The sequence below is a fragment of the Sinocyclocheilus rhinocerous genome, unplaced genomic scaffold (assembly GCF_001515625.1).
Source record: "Sinocyclocheilus rhinocerous isolate Xijiao unplaced genomic scaffold, SAMN03320098_v1.1 scaffold335, whole genome shotgun sequence".
In the NCBI taxonomy this organism is placed as follows: domain Eukaryota; kingdom Metazoa; phylum Chordata; class Actinopteri; order Cypriniformes; family Cyprinidae; genus Sinocyclocheilus; species Sinocyclocheilus rhinocerous.
In genome coordinates, this window is record NW_015659708.1 from 424,022 (window position 1) to 444,202 (window position 20,181).

The following is a 20,181-nucleotide window of genomic DNA, read 5'->3' on the forward strand; positions in this document are numbered from 1 at the left end:
TAAAGGTGCTGATCAGGGCCGCTGCTGGCCAAATGGGTGCCCTAAGCAGAATTATATTGTTGTGCCCCCTCCAGTGCTTGACGGTACCGCTTCATCCTCTTTTGTAACAAATTTCAGCATTGACCCTGCATTAAATGAAGCAGAATATATTAGTCACTGAAGAATTACTGAGTGCACTTTTAAATAAACAGTTATTGTTAGTTAAAAAAAAACATAAGTAAATTAAGAGCAGTCAGTGTAATAAAACATAGTTTTAACAAAAAAAAAAACAGTTACCTCCTATGGCTATGATTTTATTAATACAGTTGTCTGATTGATTTTATAGTCTCAAGCATTCAGAAATCACACAAAAGAAAATTAAGTAGTTTTACTATACGATAAAACCATGTTTTGTAAGGGTTGTGATGTTTTTGTTGAAGAAATTATAGAGGCTGTAGCAATTCTATCGCTTAGGCTATGTAATTTAACAGTGCTATTCAATGAAACCATATGATTATTATTAATTATTAACCAATCATTATTGCCTCATTTGTTTTTATATAATGCATTTTAAAGGCTGTTGTTCGCTTAGGTGTTTTTATTACCACAAAACATATTAGGCTAGCTGAATAGTCTACTTCTTTGTTAATTATTATTTGAAGTAACAAAACCTTGGTTAATTTGTAACATAATAACTTTATTGTTGCTGCCACCGCCGCGGCCATGTTGTGAAGACGCTGTGTGTTTCGTTGCAAAAGCGAAAATACTTTGGCCTTCCAAAAGAGGACACGACTAGAAATCAGCAGTTAAGTTGTATTTACAACACTGTTCCAGAACAGTTCAACCCATATATTCAGATGTGAGCAACGCATTTTACGGAGGACGAGGACTGTTTCCTGGGAGAGTAGTCAGAAAGGCAGGGCATAGAGGAGAAACAATAATGTACAGTATGTGGGAAAATAATGTTTTTTAACCTTAAACCGCATATACACATTTCATTACACCAAATACACCAAATAATGTTCTTTTTAGCAACATCATATGACCCCGTTAAATAAAAGATAAGATAAACATTATTGTCCTGAAGGAAATTTGTCATACTGTATTTCTTAAATGTGTAAAAATAATTTTCATTTATAAGCAAAATAGGCATATAAAACTAAAAAACACACATAAACTTCAGTGTATGGTTCTGTGTTAAAAGAAGTGTGATGGGATTTCAAAAAAAGATATCTCCTGCCATCCTCAGGACGCAATGTGGAACTGCACCATTAGCTTGCAATTCAATAACACTAGCATCGCAATAGGGCACCTGCAATGTAATTCTCACAGAAATGCAGAGGCGGACAAAGTACACAACTCCATTACTTGAGTGAAAGTACAGATACTGCTGGTCAAATATTACTCCATTACAAGTAAAAGTTGTAAAGGGCACATCTATTGACAATGGTTAATCATAAAAAATTCATAATGCAAACATTAGGCACTTAAGAGGCCTCTGTGGTCTAGTGCCACTAACCACTAAAGTGCTTGCCTCTGTGAATAAGATGGTGAGTCAGAAAAATATACTGTAATATGAGATTTTTCTACCAAATTATCATTTTACCTTTATTAATTGTATTTTCCTTTTGATAGAAGTTTCCAAATCACATTGTAGGCTATGCATTTTACATGGTATAGTCACTGACCATAAAGCATTTCATAAAGGTTAAACATGCCATCCCTGTTTAATCCATTTCATTATTCATAAACTGGCAAAACCATATGATCAATTTAACCAAAATTCTATTTTATATATTATGCACGTACAGTCATATTTACAAGTCTCCACTTACAACACACATCACATTTGAATATGCAAGCCAAATTTCTATATTCGCAATCATCAATATATTTGCAATCATTTTGACGTAAAAGGTCAAAGGCTTTCTCGTGTTCAGTTAGGTTGAGTCATTTATGCTCTTTCTAAACCCTGAGACTCAACATGCAAAGTAGAAAAGAAAAGGTCAGGCAGACAAAGGCCATTTCTTATGCAAAGGTTTCTTTCGTTTGCCATCTTCCACCCATTACCTTTAAACATGATGAAACCTCTGCTGTGGCTCCCAACAGTGCAGGAGACTAATTGCTTTTTGCCTTTATGAATTTATTGATATCTTGATGTTCATTTCCTAAATGTGAGGAACCCAGTAAAAAATATGTTTTGCTGTTGACGCTGTGAAACTACTGTCACAAAACATGATGCGAAAGCACTTTTATGAATGTCATAAAACACAGATAGCTTGGGAATGATATAATAGATTATTTACTTAAACTGCAGTTGTGTTGTATTTCAGTCTCTATATCATACATCTCACAGACTCTCTTTAGGCCATTTTTGCAAGCACCAGCTGGTGAGCTGATGTCCCCTGGGACACAAGGGGGACAACAATGCTACTGGTTATCTGCAATCTTAGCTGTCTAGTCCCAAATTGGCTATAGACACTATGCATTTTCCATTTTTGCCTGTGAAGAACATTCTTTGTTGTAAAGACCATATGAAGGTTTGCTCATTCTGGTCTTAATAATAATAGTATACTCAGAAGGTTTTAAAAATATATGTACCAAATATGCCATGGAACTTTACACATACATAAGGATACCTAAAGTAAATATTTATAATTTAAAAAAGCAGCCAGTTGGCTGGATAAGAAGCTGGCTACTCATTCTTATACCTTATTCAAAAAACTAATGCCCAGTTTCCATTTAGAGTAGAGTTTAATACACTGGATTTTTGCATGTCTCGATGATCTCGTCCTCTACTATTGAAAGATTTAATATATAAAAAATATACTTAATGTCTGCCCTACATTTGAAGTACATCAAAGTGGTGCCAACGTTACAACATGCCGCAATTTGCACTTTTTCGACTACTGAATTTAAAAACAGGTACGTGAGGAACTTTACAAGATTTTTCAAAATGTGTATATATTTCCTTATATATGTTCATGTAGCTACACAAATAATATATCCCTGATGAAATAGTCAGCGTAACAATGTCGCAACTTCTTATACATACTGTAACCTTTGTAAACATTCATAGCCTAAATAAACGGAGAGGCACATTTCACCTCTACTTACCTGTGTGCAGAAAAACTCCATACACTCTTATATGACCCTGTCGTTCAGTTTCACTTGTTTTCAGATGCTTAATCAATTTGTATTTCATCTATATTTTGGTTACATGTAAAAGTTTTTCTTCACTTGATGCTTCAAACACAGGTGACGACGCACTAATGTGATACTGAAAGCTGATTGGCTGGAATGGTTAATGTATGCGGAAGAAGGAAAATTTCATTCAATCTCCCTTTTTTGGCCACATCAAACCAGAGCCGTTTAAAACAAAAATAAATATATTATTACCATATAAACATGGTTTCATCATTATATGGTTACAATATGTGTCTTTGGCATAATTTGTTTTAAACTGGCGAGCCCAGAAATGCAATCGACTGACATTTTATTAAATCCATGTCAAAGACATACTTTGATTAGTTGAAAATCATTACTTTATTTTAAAATAAATAAATACATGCTTGTCTCAAGTTAAGCGTGTACATTTTGGCTTAAATGCATTAAAGACATGCCCAAACATATTGTTAATAGTGAGTAAAAATAGGATATACACATACAGTATATATGCTATATACATAAATTATATTAGAGAGAGAGAGAGAGAGAGAGAGAGAGAGAGAGAGAGAGAACAAAGATAACAGAAAAAACTAAGTGCATTTGGATACAGATATTTACCAAAGGCGAGGTTAAGCGGTTTTAACAGTTGATTTATGCAGTCTATTTTAAACACACGCAAGCAAATGCATACAAATGCATGCATGCATAAATCTGACCAGTCAGGTTTGAAGATTATCTAACTGGTAAATCTGTAAAGAGTCCGTTTGATAAGAAGACGAAAAAAAACATAACAATTCAGGCTATCTCTGTGTGCACATTTGGCCATCTAGTTAAAAAGTTCAACAAAACAATAAATGGGTTTTAATAGTGAAAATGCATAATCTAAAAATGCTTCCAGATTATAGGTTAAATTCATAACACTATGAAGCAGCATTTTAATAAACTGCTGGAGGTATGAATTCTGAGAGTCTTTGCCCAGAATAACACATGTCCTATAGGAACGCGATATGGTTTTTAGACCAATGAAATTTCACAGCAAGCAGGAAACTTGCATACAGTATGTAATCCACAAAATGTCCTGCTGTGGTTGGTTAGGGCCAAAACTCTCTACATTTATAAAGATGAGATTTTTATCACTTTTATCACCTTTCACTAAATCGCCTCTTAGGACATGTTGGTTTTGAATTATATTAAATTGCAGTTATCATAAAAAATTTAGTAAACAGAAAAACGGCATAAATTAAAAGAATGCTTTTTCATAGCCCCACATGACACAAAACAATGTATATACTGTAAGTGTTACTGTAATCAAAATACTTACAACAATATTGTACTTAAGTTAATCATTCCATAATCAAACACAAAATCTGTTCATTGTCTCCTCGTTGGTTTTCACTTGCCCTCAAAACAAATGTCTACAACACATGCATGTAACCATTTACAAAACATTTCAAGGAATAACATTTGCAATGTTATTCACAGTGACAAGTACTCTAGACGCAGTTTTCTTAAGCTACAAGTGCATGTGTTTAAACACAAAAAAAGTGCATTATGTATTATCAAAAGGAGGGAGAGATAGACAGATAGACTCTTTAATCCCCTTTTAAGCTGTTTCCATGGACACCTCACTGTTTTCGTTTAGCTCCTAGTTTTCTGGCATGTGCGTACTGTATATAAACCCATAACAGCAGCCCACCTTCCCACAGACAACACTTGTCATCTTGTATACATATGAAAAAACTCCATCTTTTCCAACACTTCAAGTCTTCTAATGCAATACAAAACTGCAATCATACACATTTTATATGCTCAAACATGATGCATGCACATTTTCTGGCTTTCTGTAATACAAATTTACATACATAAAATTTTTTTTCATTTTATTCCTTCTCCAGCATAACTTATTCTTGATTTGCAAGACTAAAAGAGTACCTCAGGTTATAAACTACTGAAGTTCTGGCTTTAAAAAAGCAGCATAAATGAAATGTAATAATGAAGTAGGCCTTTAAAACTCACTGCTGCCCCCATGCAGCCTAGAGTGAATACAAATGTGTCAAAGCAACCAAAAAAAAAAAAAGAAGATGTATTTCAAATCTGTATTTCACTTAACATCACACAGATATAAAAATAGACTACATTGTCCCGCCTTTTTTTGATAGTACATGCTAACTGTTATTAATTGTTGTTGTGGAGTGTTTTGCACGTTCAGCATACTGAAGTTCTTCCATTAGTGTTTGGAAGTGAACACGGAACGGAGTTCAACCAGCCTGTTGACATCCTAAGTGCTTATCGATATGTAGTATGTAACTCTTAGACACGTAAACTAATAAAGTGCTTAGTTAAATGCCGAGGCCTATGTAGACCTGTTTGGAATCCTATTATCTTGAAGGAGCGGCTGCAGTCCGAGGCCTTCTCCTCAGCCTTTCCATCTGGATTCAGAATTCTCCACCTTTCCAGCTGCAGGTTAAGCAGAGGTGTGGAGAATCAGGCTCTGTTTGGTCAGATCCCTAATGACACGGGTCGAACGGATACTTTGTGACACCTCCGTGAAGTTCCACCATGGACTCGCTCCAGGTGATGACGTCACCGGTGAGGTGGCTGGAGCAGGATGCTTGGTTGTAGATCTCGGTGGAGGTGAGCACACGCGACCACAGCTGCAGATCCGACATCTCACCCACAAAAGACTGTGTGGCATCGAAACGGCCGCCCAGAGTGTCCTGGGTAGAAGAGAGTCACAAGTTAGCATGCACGTCTTTTGATTATGATTGACTGATTCTGTGAGACATACCTGCTCCTGTCCAAGGATGAAGACTCCTCCTGGTTTAATGGGATGCCACGGGGACAGATTCTCTCCAGAGCCCCTTTTCACACCGTCCAGATAAGCCTCCCACATGCCGTCACGTGTGGACCACGTTATACAAAGGTGGTGCCATTTACTGTCCGTCAGAGAAAGAGGAAGAGTAACTGCCTGCAAGAGGGCACAAACAGAGTATATCTTTATAGTATATCTAACAAAATGTAAAATGTTTTGTAAATATAGTATATTGAATTCTTTCTTACACACTTTTGCATATACAGTGGGTACGGAAAGTATTCAGACCCCCTTAAATTTTTCACTCTTTGTTATATTGCAGCCATTCCAGCCAGAGCCCTGACTTAAACCCAATTGAGCATCTCTGGAGAGACCTAAAAATGGCTGTCCACCAACGTTTACCATCCAACCTGACAGAACTGGAGTGGATCTGCAAGAGGGAATGGCAGAGGATCCCCAAATCCATGTGTGAAAAACTTGTTGCATCTTTCCCAATAAGACTCATGGCTGTATTAGATCAAATGGGTGCTTCTACTAAATACTGAGCAGAGGGTCTGAATACTTAGGACCATGTTATATTTCAGTTTTTCTTTTTTAATATATCTGCAAAAATGTCAACAATTCTGTGTTTTTCTGTCAATATGGGGTGCTGTGTGTACATTAATGAGGAAAAAAAATTAACTTAAATGATTTTAGCAAATGGCTGCAATATAACAAAGAGTGAAAAATTTAAGAGGGTCTGAATACTTTCCGTACCCACTGTATACAGTATATACTGCTTGGCTTTGCCCCAGGCCTAAAAAAGAACTAGCAATGCCTAATTCATTTATGAATAACTGTGAATAATATGAATAACTTTCTGTAAAAGAACTAGCAATGCCCAATTCATTTTTGAATAATAGTGAATAATAGTAATAACTTTGTGTTGATTCTTTTAAACAAATTGATTTGCATAATGATCTAAATTATAGTTTGTGATTCAGTCTGAATCATTCAGACAGCTCACTCATTGACTGAATGATTCCAACAGTTTCTCTATACAACAGTAATAGAATATTTTAGAAAAAAAAAAAAGAAAGAAAAAAGACAATGAAAAATGTACATGGAGGAAGTAGAATTTGGTCATTTACAAATGTATAAATGGTAAAAAAAAAAAAATTAAAAAAAAGATTTGTAAAATGGTAATGTACAAATCATTGAAACAAAGCATTAAACTTTTACTTCTGATTAAATGTTTATAGTTTGCTTGTATACCATAACAAAGTAACCTTGTGAAAATGTAGTCTATGCACTGATAAACCGTGTTTATTAGCTGTAGACTTATTATGCTGTAGCAGCATGCCAGCAATAGTTGTAAACAGTTTAGTTGACAGCAAGTAAACAGTCATTGAGGAAAGAGGTCTGTCTTGTTTCGGTTTAAAAAAAAAACAGTAGAATGTATTCACACGTCAACCACGGATAAGCCATTAACTAATTAGGCAGGATGATGCAAATGGCTGAGAAGCCAAGAGGAAGAGAGAGATTTGCAGACTGTTGCAAGGGCAGGACAAGGGCAATATCAGGGTAAGTCTGGTGACCCCTTTTCCTAACTGTGAGGTCTAGCATTTTATCACAATGCATTTGATTACAAATGTTTTGTCTAATGTTATGACATGCTCGATTGTATCCATTTAAATACACTTCCAAGCTAAAATGTTTTTGATTGCCTGTGTTTAATAAATCTAGAGCATTTGTTATGCAATCCCTGTTTTATAATTGGATGATTTCTTTACCTTGTCATTCACCAGCAGCTCCATAGGATTGTTGCCCCATTCAATCAGGACAAGCTCGTTGGCCTGACCCGGGACAGAGTAGGAGAACGGGGTTCCGATCCCAGGACCTGAGCCCCCTATCAACCAAAGACAGACTGTGAGGGCGAAGATCTCGCTCAGAAGGGTGCGCTTGATTCGCCCATACTTGTAGTTGGTGCGCATCGGGAAGCCAATCTGAAAAGCGTCAGGATTCTTGGGCTTCTTATTTGGTCCTGTTAGAGAAGGAAATAAGAAACTGTGAAACGGGATTGCATTTCTAGGCAGCATAACATCTAAAAGCTCCACTGAAATCCTAAAAGACAGTTGGAGACTCAGATCTCCTGGAAGCAGACTATATACCTAAACTCTTTGCAGTTTTCACATTTAACCCATTCAGATCTCAAATATGTTCCAGGAGCACAAAAAATAAGACAATATTTTAGTTCTAGTTCTGTAAAAAATATATCATGGTTTTCTCAAAATATGCAGCAAAACCTTATTATAATAATAATAAGAACCTGACTTATTAATAGTTGACCACCAGTAATAACTTGTGAGGGCGAAGATCTCGCTCAGAAGGGTACGCTTGATTCGCCCATACTTGTAGTTGGTGCGCATCGGGAAGCCAATCTGAAAAGCGTCAGGATTCTTGGGCTTCTTATTTGGTCCTGTTAGAGAAGGAAATAAGAAACTGTGAAACGGGATTGCATTTCTAGGCAGCATAACATCTAAAAGCTCCACTGAAATCCTAAAAGACAGTTGGAGACTCAGATCTCCTGGAAGCAGACTATATACCTAAACTCTTTGCAGTTTTCACATTTAACCCATTCAGATCTCAAATATGTTCCAGGAGCACAAAAAATAAGACAATATTTTAGTTCTAGTTCTGTAAAAAATATATCATGGTTTTCTCAAAATATGCAGCAAAACCTTATTATAATAATAATAAGAACCTGACTTATTAATAGTTGACCACCAGTAATAACTGACAATAATTGAGCGAAAGTTTATCAGCATATTAGAATGATTTATGAAGCATCATGTGATATTACAGGAATAAATTACATTTTAAAATATGTTCACATTTTTTATACAAAATACTGCCCTTACGGTTGTCCTATTTAAAAAAATGGTAAATTGATAAGGTTGAGTTAATTCAGTTCTATTTTGTACTACTTTTAGGACATATCACCTTGTTCTGGAGCTTTGTGGTGTAGGTTACTCAGCATTGCATCTAGTTTGTTGATGGCTCCACGGACAGGTGCTCTAGACCCAGGTGGTTTGAATGAGGTTTGTGGATGATGAACATGATCATCATTTCCATGGTGTCCATCATCATGGTGTCCATTATGATGGCCATCATCATGATGATCATCATGGTGGTTGCTGTTGTGGTGGCTGTCATGATGATCATCATGGCCACTTTGATGATTGCCATGGTGGTCATCGTGGTGATCATCATGGTGGTCAGTGTGACGGTCATAGCGATAACTATAATGGTGGTTACGATGGTTACTGGAGTGATGGTCATCGTGATGGTTTGCCGGGTGGCTGTCGTGGTTATCATGATGGTCCTCATGGTGGTTATTGTGCTGGTTATTATGGTGGTCATCATGGTCATGGTTATCCTCATGATGACCATATCCGTGATGGCTGTCATGATGACCGTAATGACTGTCATAGTGATGATGGAGCTGTTCTTCCAGTGCGTTGATCTTGCGCTGCAGGAGGTCTCTCAATGAACTTGAATAGAAACTGGATGAGTTTCTTGCCTATAAGAACAAAAATGAAGACAATAAACAACAGTGTACCGTTTTTGCAAGATTTTGCAACCAATGCAAATACATGCTTATTTTATCAAATTATCTCAATTGTTGCACAGAACTTGACCAGTGTTTTAAAATGTTTTATTTGATAAATCTATGACTAAAATGATGGATGAAAATTCACCAAAACCATAGGACACCATGTTTTTAAAAAAAAAAAGGTTTACTGTAGAAAGATCCAACTTATTACCATTAACATTCAATATACACTACTGTTCACAAGTTTGAAATCATCAATTTCAATTTTTCAAAATAATTTTTTTTTTAAATAAATGAATACTTGTATTCAGCCAAGGGCACATTAAATTGACCAAAAGTGACAATTAAGAAATTTATAATTTTACAAAATCTTTGTATATAAAATAAACACAGTTTTTAAACCTTCAATTCATCAAAGATACCTGAAACAAAAATTATATCATATTAGAATGATTTCTAAAAGGTCATGTGACACTGAAGACTGGAGTAATGGTTGAGCAAAATTCAGTTTGGCCATCACAGGAATAAATTACATTTTTAAATATATTTAAAAAAAGAATACAGTTCTTTTAAATCACAATAATATTTCACAGTATTGCTGTTTTTACAGTATTTTTTAATCAAATAAATGCATCATTAGTGAGCATAAGGGACTTCTTTAAAAAACATTCAAAACCTTATCGAATCCAAACTTTTGAACGGTAGAGTATTAGTATACAGACGTGTTATGACATCACAAGACAGCTCCTCTTTCACTGCTAGCACTCCTCCCTCTGATTAGTCGCAGCAAATCCAGCTTTTCTCAGCGCCACAGCATTCTGCGCTTAATGGCTTATCAAGGCAGATGGGACTAATTGGAGATGGCAGCAACTAGCACATTGCAGAGCGTCGTCACCAGCGTGCTGTGCATGTACTTCCTCTCCAAGACAGCAACAATTCTGATCAAGCTTGTGGTAGGGAAACAGGAAGAATATTCTAAAGCACAGTTCAAACCTGAAGACACTTCCACAACTTTAAACCCGTCATCAGCAATTCACTTGTGTACTACAGATCAATTAAAAATGGAGAATTTAAATGCATGGTATTAGTTTCACTGCATACTGTATTCAATGAAAGTGTCACATTGTAGCTGGTTTAAAGGATTCACTGTAAGTGGTTATGGCTAATTAAGCAAATCCTGACTGGGCTGCCTAAACGGAAGACTGTACTCAATGATCTGTTGTTGGCACAGGAAGTCACCAAAGTGTACGTAACAGAAACAGAAAAGAGCTTATGTCGTGCTGAGAAGTTGTCCTGAATACAGATCAGCCTGTGACATGCAGGATAACCCCTAAAAAACAAATCCAAGCAGGATTTGGAAACCTTAGAAACATCAGGTTTTTGTTTTGTTTTTAAAGAAATTATTACTTTTAATTACCAAAGATGCATTATACCGATCAAAAGACATTGACATTAAAGACATTTATAATGTTACAAAAGATTTCAAATAAATACTGTGCTTCCTATTTATGGAAAAACTAATCCAAAAATATTAAGCAGCACAACTGTATTCAAGACTGCTAATAATAAGATATGTTTATTGAGCAGCAAAATGCCATTTTTGAATGATTTCTGAAGGAACATGTGACACTGAAGACTGGAGTAATAGATGCTGAAAATTCAGCTTTGTGATCACAGAAATAAATTACATTTTAAAATATAATAGTCAACATTTGAAGTGGATCAAAAAAGTTAATCAAAGTTGTCCTAAGACAAGAACGCATTTTGGTTTTATGTTTTAGGACAACTTTGATGAAAGGTTTTGATCCACTTGAAATGTTGACTACTATAGTATATACAGTATATATATTACTTGTTTTTCATGAATGTATTTTACAACAATACAAAGAGCAATGTGTAGGCACAGTTGTTTGAAATTGTAATAATATTTCCACAAAATTCCTGTTTTCATTGTATTTTTGATTAAATAAATGCATCCTTGGTGAGCATAGAGACTTAAAAAAACTTTTGAACGACAGTATATTAACTGTTATTATTATTATTATTATTATTTACAAGCTTTAACTTTCAGTTTCCCTCCCACCTGAATATTTTCCAGCCTCTCCTTCAGGGCCTGCAGGGTTTTTCCTGTCTGTTCTGGGGAGAAGCCGTGTTTGCCCAGATATGGAGATTTGCCTCTGTGATGGTCACTGCGATGCCCGTTTAAAGGGAAGTGTGGGTCAGCATGGTGGCCGTCATAGTGGTGTGAGGAATGCTGGGAGTTGTGTTGTGAAGGGCCGTGATGATCTTCATGGTGTCCCCTCCCAAAGCTTTCACAGAGAGTCAGTTTTGCCGTCAGTTCCCGAATGGTCTCTCGCTGATCCAAGATGGTCTCCTTCTGTCGCACAAGGCTCTCCCTCAGGTGAAGGATGGTGGCTTTGGCCTCATCGGAAATGCCGTGTCGGCTACTACTACTGCTGCCGCTGTGACTACTCGGCAGCCCACTAACTGGCCCATGATGTCCATTCCCGTGGCCATTCCCGTGCCCATTGCTGTTTGGCCCATGTGAAGTCCCATGCGAAGTCCCACCTGGTGTGAAACAACTAGGGTCTGCATCTGCAGGGATAGGGATGTAAACAAGTTTGGGTTGCGTTCCCCAATCATATTCCAAACCTGGCGTGCTACTAACTGCAACCAAGGGTAATAAAGATAAGAGAAAAAGAAGAAAGTGGGAGCGAAAAATCCCTCCCCAGTTCATGTGTTCTGAGAAAGGCAATGCCATAATGACATAATTTGTGCTTTTCGTCATCATCGATTTCTTCTTTACAGCAGTGGGATGCGCACCATGAAAAGAAGTCATGGGAGAACAATCAGTGGATTTAGAAATCCACAAGAAATGTCCAGAAAATGCATTGTCTACCACTTTTTCTGAGTGCAGAATGTTATATCCACTGTGAACGGTTATAAATCCATCAAGCGCAGATATTCCATAGTGTACGAACTCACATGTCAAAAAAACAGAGCAGAGGCAGGACCCGTTGCCTGCTCTTTTGCCCCGGGTTGATGAAATATTTGGCACACCGGATCTCCGGTGTTTGGCAGTTAGCAGTAATCCTTTAACTTCCGGATTCTGTCAGGCACATCCCTGTAGATTAGAAAAGAGATTTCAGTCAGAATGAAGCTGTGCTCCAAGGCAAAACACTTTTGGGGTTATTTACAATAATTCTAATGAGACAAACGAGCATGTTTTTTTGTAAAGTGCAGTAGTGGGATCGCATATAGCTCAGTTCTAGTTACTGACTCGATCAGTCAACAACATGGACTTGTTGAGTCAGACGCACCCCTGAGGTGAATGGCGCTAACAGCTGAAAACCCCCTCGGCTATTGTAATCAGATTACTGTTACACGAACTTGATGCAAACAATGAAAGATGGCTTTCAAAATAATGTGAGCAGCCAAGCGATTTTCGAAAGCCTGCAGTCAGAGGTAGCTAATGAAGGATGCATAGGGAAAATGGCAAACTAAAGCTAGAGGGAATACATCAGTAAAGAACTAGCTGGGGCAATATAAAGTTAATACAATAACAAACAGGACAAATACTGTGACATAGCTCACTGTTAACTTTTTAATCATTGTTTAAGGGATTTTCCCCAAAGATTTTAAATCATACACCATAAAACTAAAATGCCTTTTAAATTCAAAGAAATACAGAATAGACGGACGGACGGACGGACAGACAGACAGACAGACAGATAGATAGACAGATAGATAGATAGATAGATAGATAGATAGATAGATAGATAGAAAGAAAGATAGAGCAAACAGACAGAACCACAGAACAATAGATAGATAGAACGATAGGTTGATAGATAAACAGACAAACAAACAGACATAATAATACATAGAACAACAGAAAGAATGATAGAGCAATAGAGCAAATGATAGAATAATATACCGATTGAATGATATACTGAACAAACAAACGAATGAACCAAAGAATGAACGAATGACAGACAGATAGATAGATAGATAGATAGATAGATAGATAGAACTGGGATAGGTTGGGATTGTAATGTCGTTAAAAGTGTTAAATTCTTTTTTTGAAATATGTGAATAAAGGCTAGAAATTCTTGGCCAGATTTTTGCCCCGATTTACAATATGGAGAAGCTGACAATAGTTGCAAAAAGTCAGAGCCATTCTGCAGATCCAAGTTGACAGATTCCATATAAAATCGCATAGTGTATGATGGTCACAGACTATCCAGACGGAAGATATCAAACATGTTTGATATTTTGAGCTGATTTAAGAACACATATTGTTTTCATTTGTCAAGCATCTCCTAACAACAAGGCACACATTTCTGCGTGAGTCTGTTGTGATCGGGAAAACTTTAAAGTCTGGTATTGTGTGATCCTCAGGCAATTAGTGTATGATGGCCAGTTTTCCCTCTGTGACTATTTTCAAAGTCGGTAAGTGTATGATGCCTAGCATTTTAAAATCAGTTCAGATTTTAAAAGTTGTTTTGTGTAAGACAGCCTGAAGAGGAGCAACTTTTTAAAAAGATCTAAGTAGTTTCGACCTGGAAGTATCGGATCTACCACCTCACAGGAAGGGGCTCTCTTACTCTTGCGTCCCCAAGGTTGACTGTCTAATAGGATCTAGGAAGGCTTAAAGGCCATGGTGGATTGGCTTGGCATGCTTAAGGTAGTCTCTTCCTGCAGTACTGTCGTGATCACATGTGTCAGTGGCGGTGGGTCGTAGTCTGGCGATTATGAGCCAGTTCCGAAACACTCTACATGTGGCCAGCAGACTCCTAAGAGGCTTGCCCATTCCACCCCAAATGTGTTTCTCACGCTGTACAGCACGCCACTCTAGACATATCACTAGACAGAGCTCATGGAATCCTTGTGTGACTGAGATGGAATGAGTGAGAATGTGAAAGATCAAGGTGATTGCCAAGGACACTTCGGCTGTCAGCTTAGTTAGACTTGCAGCAACTGTGAAGAGATTTTACAGACTATTCAGCTGTAATTAGAGTCCACCAGACATGTTTCTTGGGGGGGCTTGCGTTTATAAACAGTGCAACACAATAGAACAGACCTTAGAGTTTTTCCGATTTTTAATTTAAAGCACCTCTATGTATGTTTTTTTGTTTTTTTTTACCTTGAAATATCAGTTTCAATATTATTCTCATGGTACATTTCTAATAAGTCTGTTCTGGGAGTATGTAAGTTTTGGTGCAGAATTTTGGGCAGATACAGAAGCAACAAATGCATGTGTAAAGCAATCAACTGTATTGCTCTCACTTTAAGGGACAGTTGACCTAAAAATCTAAATGCTGTCATCATTTACTCACCCTCCACTTGTTTCAAACCTGTATGAGTTTCTTTCCTCTGGTGAATAGTAAAAAATACATTTTGAGTAATGTTGGTAACCAAGCAGTTGAAAAAAATTACTATGAAAGTCAGTGGCTTCTGTAAACTGTCTGGTTACCAATATTCTTGTGAGCATCCTTAGTGAGACTTCTTACAAAAATATTTATAATCATTTAATTAATCATTTTTGACCAATTATTTTTACTTATTAAAGAACATTCCACAAATAGCAGTGCACAAATGCATTTGTGAACTGTTTTGTACTCTTACACATCAGTCAGAATTATTACATGTAATTTAAAGGGTTAGTTCACCCAAAAACCTTCGTTCATCTTCGGAACACAAATTAAGATATTTTTGATGGAATCTGACAGCTCTCTGACCCTCCATAGACAGCAATACAACTGAAATGTTCCCAAGTCCAGAAACGTAGCAAGGAGATCGGGTCAGACAGCTCTCAGATTCCATCAAAAATATCTTAATTTGTGTTCCGAAGATGAACAAAGGTCTTACGGGTTTGAAATGACATGAGGGTGAGTAATTAATGACAGAATTTTAATTTTTGGGTGAACTATCCCTTTAAAAAGGAACCTACTGAAAAATCGCAACCAGAGCCGTCACCAAGTCGAGATACATGAGATACATGAGTCCTGCTGTAGGCCCTTGATCTCAACCTAATTGTACTGATAGTTAAATGAATCTGTTGAATCTGTTGAATTCTGTTGGCTAATTGAGAGTATAATTAGATAAAGGGAAGTAGACTGGTGCTAAGCTCCTTAAATCTGTCTGTATCATGTCACAAACAGGTGTCATGGATGCACTTTTAAACATGATTAGCTCTAAAATCATGGTTATCTTATTAAAATGGGTCATATATATTTCCATAACCTACCTGATTCACCTTATTAAATAAATGTACATATCTTTAAGCATATATTATATAAGATGTTCTTTTTTTCATCTTCAAAGAAAAGGACGTGGGTTGAGTGCATGCAGGCATTCAGAGATGTACAGTAATGAATGGTTGGTGGTAGACTAAGGGTTAAATGTCTGGACTGAAGGTAGACTAATGGTTAAAAGTGCACCAACGTTCAAATCCCAAAGAATGGTGTACCAAGAGGAGCAACAAAATTTATGCAGTTTTGCTCTGGAAACGGTTTCTGCAATTAACAATTAAAGTTATTTTGGACCAAAAACAAATACAAAATAGCAGGAAGCTAAAATTTAATCCAGCCATAGCCAGCCAATGTAAATTAAAATGACATAATGGATGTCATTGTTGTTTGCAAACAAGAATCATTTGAGAGACCAACAAGACTAAATGAGATCTGTGATGGGTAAAATTAGAGGATGCATGCAGGTTGGCATCAGCAAAGATCAGGCATTTGAGACTCGGGTCAAATGAGCTGTAATATTCCACAAGAGTTCATGGCTGCTCAGTAGTATGTATCACTAGTTGCTTAAAATATTGGTGTTTAGATTATTTTAAATGTGAGGGAAGTCTAAACTCCCTCTAGTGTTAGAAAATGTCATACTTTCCATAGAGTGTCCATGTAACCCATATTACTGTATGTTGTTTGGTAGTATTACTCAGTACTTGCTTGTCTAATTTTACAGTAACATGAACACTGTAGTGTAAAATGTAACCAAAACCTAAAATAATCATCCATGTACGGATGTTTACAACATTTTGCAACATTAGCATAAACAGGTGTCCCTAGAACAGACATACTGAGATTTGTTCACCTAATGAATCAGGTCAAAGTACTTCATGAGTTAACGTGTCCTTTGTTGACCACATATTAAATCTATTAACACGTCCAGTTACATATACAAAAAAACGTACATATTTACATATGGCAGTTGAAAACAGTGCTGCAGATAAGTATATAGAGTGAGAAAAGATGATTGCTAACCCTGAGGCTCTTGCAAGCTTTTAAACTGAACCATTATCGCAAGCACCTCTAGTAAGCTTTAAGAAAAATATTGCTTTCAACTGTAAACAACAGTAAACAGTACAGTTAGAAATGCATGTTTATACTATCATTACTAAAAAATGCTGAAAAAGATCACCAGGAATCAATTAAATGATTTCTGTTTTCATTTTACAAGAACACAATTGTAAAAACATATTTACTGTATATGGTGTGTGTAACCATGCATTGTAAATGAGCAATATAATCAACATCTAACACAATCTAAAACCTCTTTTTAAAAATTCCTGGTCAATGTCGTATTTCTCCATAAAGGAACGTTTGTGAGAGCAAAAACAGAATATCTTCAGTTTTCCTAAAAACTCATGGCTATTCATGCTGAACAAAAGTATAATATCTGCAGTGCAAAGCTGAACGAACATTAATCATACAATAAAACGCCACAATTACATCACACTTTCGAAACGACACTATACCTTCTGAAGTAAATTTGAATTAACTCAGAAAGTTGCCTTTTAGTTTTCTGGAGAGAAAAAAGATCCCTCACCTGCAGTCAGTCACAGAGTTGGGGCCAGTTAGTCTATTCCAAACACACTGATCAGATTGAGAGGGATTTGCTTTAGGGAGGATAATTTTAACTCTCTCCACTCCCCCCATTCATCCTTCCCTCCCTCCTGTTATCAGCACTCTTTAAATTTCATAGCTTTAAGGGTGTCAGACAGCTCTCAGATTCCATCAAAAATATCTTAATTTGTGTTCCGAAGATGAACAAAGGTCTTACGGGTTTGAAATGACATGAGGGTGAGTAATTAATGACAGAATTTTAATTTTTGGGTGAACTATCCCTTTAAAAAGGAACCTACTGAAAAATCGCAACCAGAGCCGTCACCAAGTCGAGATACATGAGTAACACCTGTCCTGCTGTAGGCCCTTGATCTCAACCTAATTGTACTGATAGTTAAATGAATCTGTTGAATCATTCATAGTCTGTTGGCTAATTGAGAGTATAATTAGATAAAGGGAAGTAGACTGGTGCTAAGCTCCTTAAATCTGTCTGTATCATGTCACAAACAGGTGTCATGGATGCACTTTTAAACATGATTAGCTCTAAAATCATGGTTATCTTATTAAAATGGGTCATATATATTTCCATAACCTACCTGATTCACCTTATTAAATAAATGTACATATCTTTAAGCATATATTATATAAGATGTTCTTTTTTTCATCTTCAAAGAAAAGGACGTGGGTTGAGTGCATGCAGGCATTCAGAGATGTACAGTAATGAATGGTTGGTGGTAGACTAAGGGTTAAATGTCTGGACTGAAGGTAGACTAATGGTTAAAAGTGCACCAACGTTCAAATCCCAAAGAATGGTGTACCAAGAGGAGCAACAAAATTTATGCAGTTTTGCTCTGGAAACGGTTTCTGCAATTAACAATTAAAGTTATTTTGGACCAAAAACAAATACAAAATAGCAGGAAGCTAAAATTTAATCCAGCCATAGCCAGCCAATGTAAATTAAAATGACATAATGGATGTCATTGTTGTTTGCAAACAAGAATCATTTGAGAGACCAACAAGACTAAATGAGATCTGTGATGGGTAAAATTAGAGGATGCATGCAGGTTGGCATCAGCAAAGATCAGGCATTTGAGACTCGGGTCAAATGAGCTGTAATATTCCACAAGAGTTCATGGCTGCTCAGTAGTATGTATCACTAGTTGCTTAAAATATTGGTGTTTAGATTATTTTAAATGTGAGGGAAGTCTAAACTCCCTCTAGTGTTAGAAAATGTCATACTTTCCATAGAGTGTCCATGTAACCCATATTACTGTATGTTGTTTGGTAGTATTACTCAGTACTTGCTTGTCTAATTTTACAGTAACATGAACACTGTAGTGTAAAATGTAACCAAAACCTAAAATAATCATCCATGTACGGATGTTTACAACATTTTGCAACATTAGCATAAACAGGTGTCCCTAGAACAGACATACTGAGATTTGTTCACCTAATGAATCAGGTCAAAGTACTTCATGAGTTAACGTGTCCTTTGTTGACCACATATTAAATCTATTAACACGTCCAGTTACATATACAAAAAAACGTACATATTTACATATGGCAGTTGAAAACAGTGCTGCAGATAAGTATATAGAGTGAGAAAAGATGATTGCTAACCCTGAGGCTCTTGCAAGCTTTTAAACTGAACCATTATCGCAAGCACCTCTAGTAAGCTTTAAGAAAAATATTGCTTTCAACTGTAAACAACAGTAAACAGTACAGTTAGAAATGCATGTTTATACTATCATTACTAAAAAATGCTGAAAAAGATCACCAGGAATCAATTAAATGATTTCTGTTTTCATTTTACAAGAACACAATTGTAAAAACATATTTACTGTATATGGTGTGTGTAACCATGCATTGTAAATGAGCAATATAATCAACATCTAACACAATCTAAAACCTCTTTTTAAAAATTCCTGGTCAATGTCGTATTTCTCCATAAAGGAACGTTTGTGAGAGCAAAAACAGAATATCTTCAGTTTTCCTAAAAACTCATGGCTATTCATGCTGAACAAAAGTATAATATCTGCAGTGCAAAGCTGAACGAACATTAATCATACAATAAAACGCCACAATTACATCACACTTTCGAAACGACACTATACCTTCTGAAGTAAATTTGAATTAACTCAGAAAGTTGCCTTTTAGTTTTCTGGAGAGAAAAAAGATCCCTCACCTGCAGTCAGTCACAGAGTTGGGGCCAGTTAGTCTATTCCAAACACACTGATCAGATTGAGAGGGATTTGCTTTAGGGAGGATAATTTTAACTCTCTCCACTCCCCCCATTCATCCTTCCCTCCCTCCTGTTATCAGCACTCTTTAAATTTCATAGCTTTAAGGGTTCTTTTGATTGTATTTTCTTGTAAAACACTAAATTGCAACACCACTAAAGTACTTGCCTCATCGCCTATTCCTAAACACTGATCCATGAGGCCATTATGGGATACAAGACTGATAATCTAACTGAGTGAACTGAGCTGAAATTAAACAATTTAATACCATATAAACAATGCAGTGTTATTTTAGTATTATTTATGTATACTATTTATTCATATTTAGAATTAGGTTTCATTTTATGTGTACAGTTTTAATGTTAGATTAAGTTTGAGTAATTATTATTTTTAAATCATGTGCATTTGATATTTTTTTTAATTAATTAATTTTTTATTTCGGTATTAGTTTTAGTAATTTTTAATACTTCAATTATTTAAAACTCATTTTAATTCAGTAATTTGCCAAGTTAATATTTCAAAGTTTTTAAGTTA

General features: G+C 36.2%; 1 protein-coding gene across 1 annotated transcript; it reads right to left on the minus strand.

Moving 5' to 3' along the window:
- Window positions 1-3,673: 3,673 nt before the first annotated feature.
- Window positions 3,674-17,431, minus strand: LOC107724105 (neuronal pentraxin-1-like). Its single transcript, XM_016532889.1, has 6 exons — window positions 17,320-17,431; window positions 11,638-12,678; window positions 8,942-9,521; window positions 7,732-7,982; window positions 5,936-6,115; window positions 3,674-5,864 (listed from the first exon to the last, which is right to left on the minus strand). The coding sequence occupies exons 2-6, from the start codon at window positions 12,391-12,393 to the stop codon at window positions 5,655-5,657; spliced, it is 1,977 nt and encodes a 658-aa protein (XP_016388375.1). The 5' UTR covers window positions 12,394-12,678; window positions 17,320-17,431; the 3' UTR covers window positions 3,674-5,654.
- Between the last annotated feature and the right edge of the window lie 2,750 nt (window positions 17,432-20,181).